Source organism: Frankliniella occidentalis, unplaced genomic scaffold (genome assembly GCF_000697945.3).
Source record: "Frankliniella occidentalis isolate FOCC.00 unplaced genomic scaffold, Focc_3.1 Scaffold18, whole genome shotgun sequence".
NCBI classification, from domain to species: Eukaryota; Metazoa; Arthropoda; class Insecta; order Thysanoptera; family Thripidae; genus Frankliniella; species Frankliniella occidentalis.
The window spans coordinates 193,812-195,983 of record NW_026267148.1 but is presented as its reverse complement, the minus strand read 5'-3'; the positions used below and the strand labels follow the sequence as shown (position 1 = coordinate 195,983).

The 2,172-nt window shown below is 66.7% G+C and overlaps 1 protein-coding gene across 2 annotated transcripts in view; it reads left to right on the top strand.

Annotated features, from left to right (window-relative positions):
* Positions 1–2,172, top strand: part of LOC113214977 (zinc finger protein 395) — a 160,364-nt gene that overhangs the window by 80,856 nt on the left and 77,336 nt on the right. For both annotated transcript variants that reach the window (XM_052264345.1, XM_052264346.1), the window contains one exon: positions 498–661. In XM_052264345.1, the coding sequence (XP_052120305.1) occupies positions 498–661 (164 nt within the window). The remainder of the gene's footprint in view (positions 1–497; positions 662–2,172) is intronic.

Genomic DNA, 2,172 nt, shown 5'->3' with positions numbered 1-2,172 from the left:
CCTCCAGGGCCTCCAGGGCGCGGCGGTGTCAGGTAGTTAGTAGTGTCATTGCGTAGCCCTGCCCACGCCCACCCTACCTCCCTCCCTCCCCCTCCACACCATTTGAAAACAATGGAGAGTGCTTGACCAACCTGTGTGTGGCCTCCGCGAGGAGAGGAGTGGGGGAGGCGGCACCAACAGAGAGGGAGGGAGGGGGAGAATCACATTTGTCATATTTTGTGTTTCACCGCGGCCCTTGTGCGGCTCATCGCGGTGGGAACCGTACGTTCATCTCTGGCCGCTCGGCGGTGGGCGCGGCGCTGTATCGGTGCAGTTAGGCGCAAGTATGCACCGCGGCCGCCGCCGCCCCGGCCTCGGCCAGCAGCAGAGAGGGTCCTGCGCGCCCACATGCGCGGCGGAGCGTGGCGCCATTCTCAGCGCGCAGAGTCATTGTGGAGGAGCCTCTGTCGTTTGCCCCATTCTGGTCCTCATGTGTGTGTGTGTGGTTGTGTTTGCAGGTCGCGCAAGCGGCGGCCCAGCTCCTCGCAGGACGAGGGCGTGGACAGCGGGCTGGGCCTCGGCCTCGGCCTGGGCGACCCCCGGGGGATGATGGACGAGTGCACGGCCGCCCTGGTCCTCATGAGCCTCTCGTGCAGCCCGCACTCGCCCGGCGTCAACTCTGGTGAGTACGACTATAGCCTACCGACCGACCGCGATAGCAACACGATCCAGCGGAACGGTGCGCCGCTCCGCCGAGGTCCTCATCGCCAACGAGCCGTGATGCCGCCGCGCGTCGGGCTGGTGGCGATCCGCGACGCCCGCAGCACCTCGGCGGCGGAGGGGGGAACGGGCGTATGAAACATTAATAGGACAGATTGTTTTTCCGCGTGTTGGAAGGGCGCGGTGCGGCGCGCTACCTCAAGGTTATCAAAGACAATGCCTGCCGCCGCGCCGCGGCGCTCGCCGGCCGGCCGGCGTCTTGGCGTGGCGTGGCCGAGGTGCGGCTTTGAGCTCCGCCGCCAAGCCACGCCACGCCACGTGGTCGGGTCGGGTCGGGTCGGGTCGCGGGGACCCGGAAGGCGCGCGCGGCGTGCTATGCGTCGTACAGTGGAGCCCCGTGGCCGCACTCAGCGACCCCAGCTCAAAAGGGGGGCCCATAGCCGACGCGTCGCGCTGTTGTGATCGGCGGGGCCCTGTTTGTGTGCGCAACCGGCCCGGCTTTGTTGATGGCGAGACCTTCGCATCGACTGGCAGTGCAAACAAGGCGCCTCTCAGTGCCGCCCCGCCCCGCCCCGCCGCGCCCCGCCGCGCCCTCTGCCGCCGCCCGGTCGTGCGGTCGCTCGCCTCGCTCGCTCGCGGCGTCGCCTTGGCGTCGGCCTGTGGTCTGTGGTGTCCTGGAGGTCCTGGACCGCGCCGCTCGCCTCGGTCAAGGTCCTGCTGCCGCCGTGCTGCCCCCCGGGCGCCCCTTCGCTGCAGCCTGCTCTCGGGCCTCCCACTCCTGATGGAGACACGCTGCCGCCCCACCGGCTCGCCGACTCCCTCTCACTCCCGGGAGGTGGGGGTCGCAATCAGGTTCTCGAGTGGACAATACTTGCGCGCACGCGAGTGATTTGCGGCGAGCGACCTCCTAGGGGTTCCACCCTTCTCCGCACCTTCCACTTTGCTTTCCCGAAGAACTAGAACTCAGTTAAATGCTAGTTTCTATTGTACTTGGAGACCAGCCCCGGAGGGCGATCGAGAGTTGTGAGTTCGGTTCGGTCGGTTTTCCCCAGGCGTTTGTTTGCTCGTCGGCCTGGCGCAGCTTGGCGCCTGAGTGTTAGGCAACCCGCCGGCGCACGTGCATACCTGTACGGCCGATCTCCCACGGGGTTTTTCGGCCACGCGATTTTTTTGCGAAGCAGCAGGCTGACCCTCGAGTCTTGGAACAAGCTTTCGTAAGGTCGACGAGCCACTCGATGGACCTGGAAGAATCTGGAAGCGCGACTGTGGGCGGCCGTGGCGGCCACTTTAACACCATCGCGAGGCACCCGCGCCGAAGTCCTCGGCGGCGTCCGGTCCCGCCCGGTCCTCCCTCGGTGTGACATTGCACTCCATTGTGGTCTCCGGCACGGTTCACTGCCCGCCCCGCTCCGCCTCGCTAAAGCCCTATTCCGTTTCAAATAGCGGGATTACATCACGCCCCCCCCCCTTACC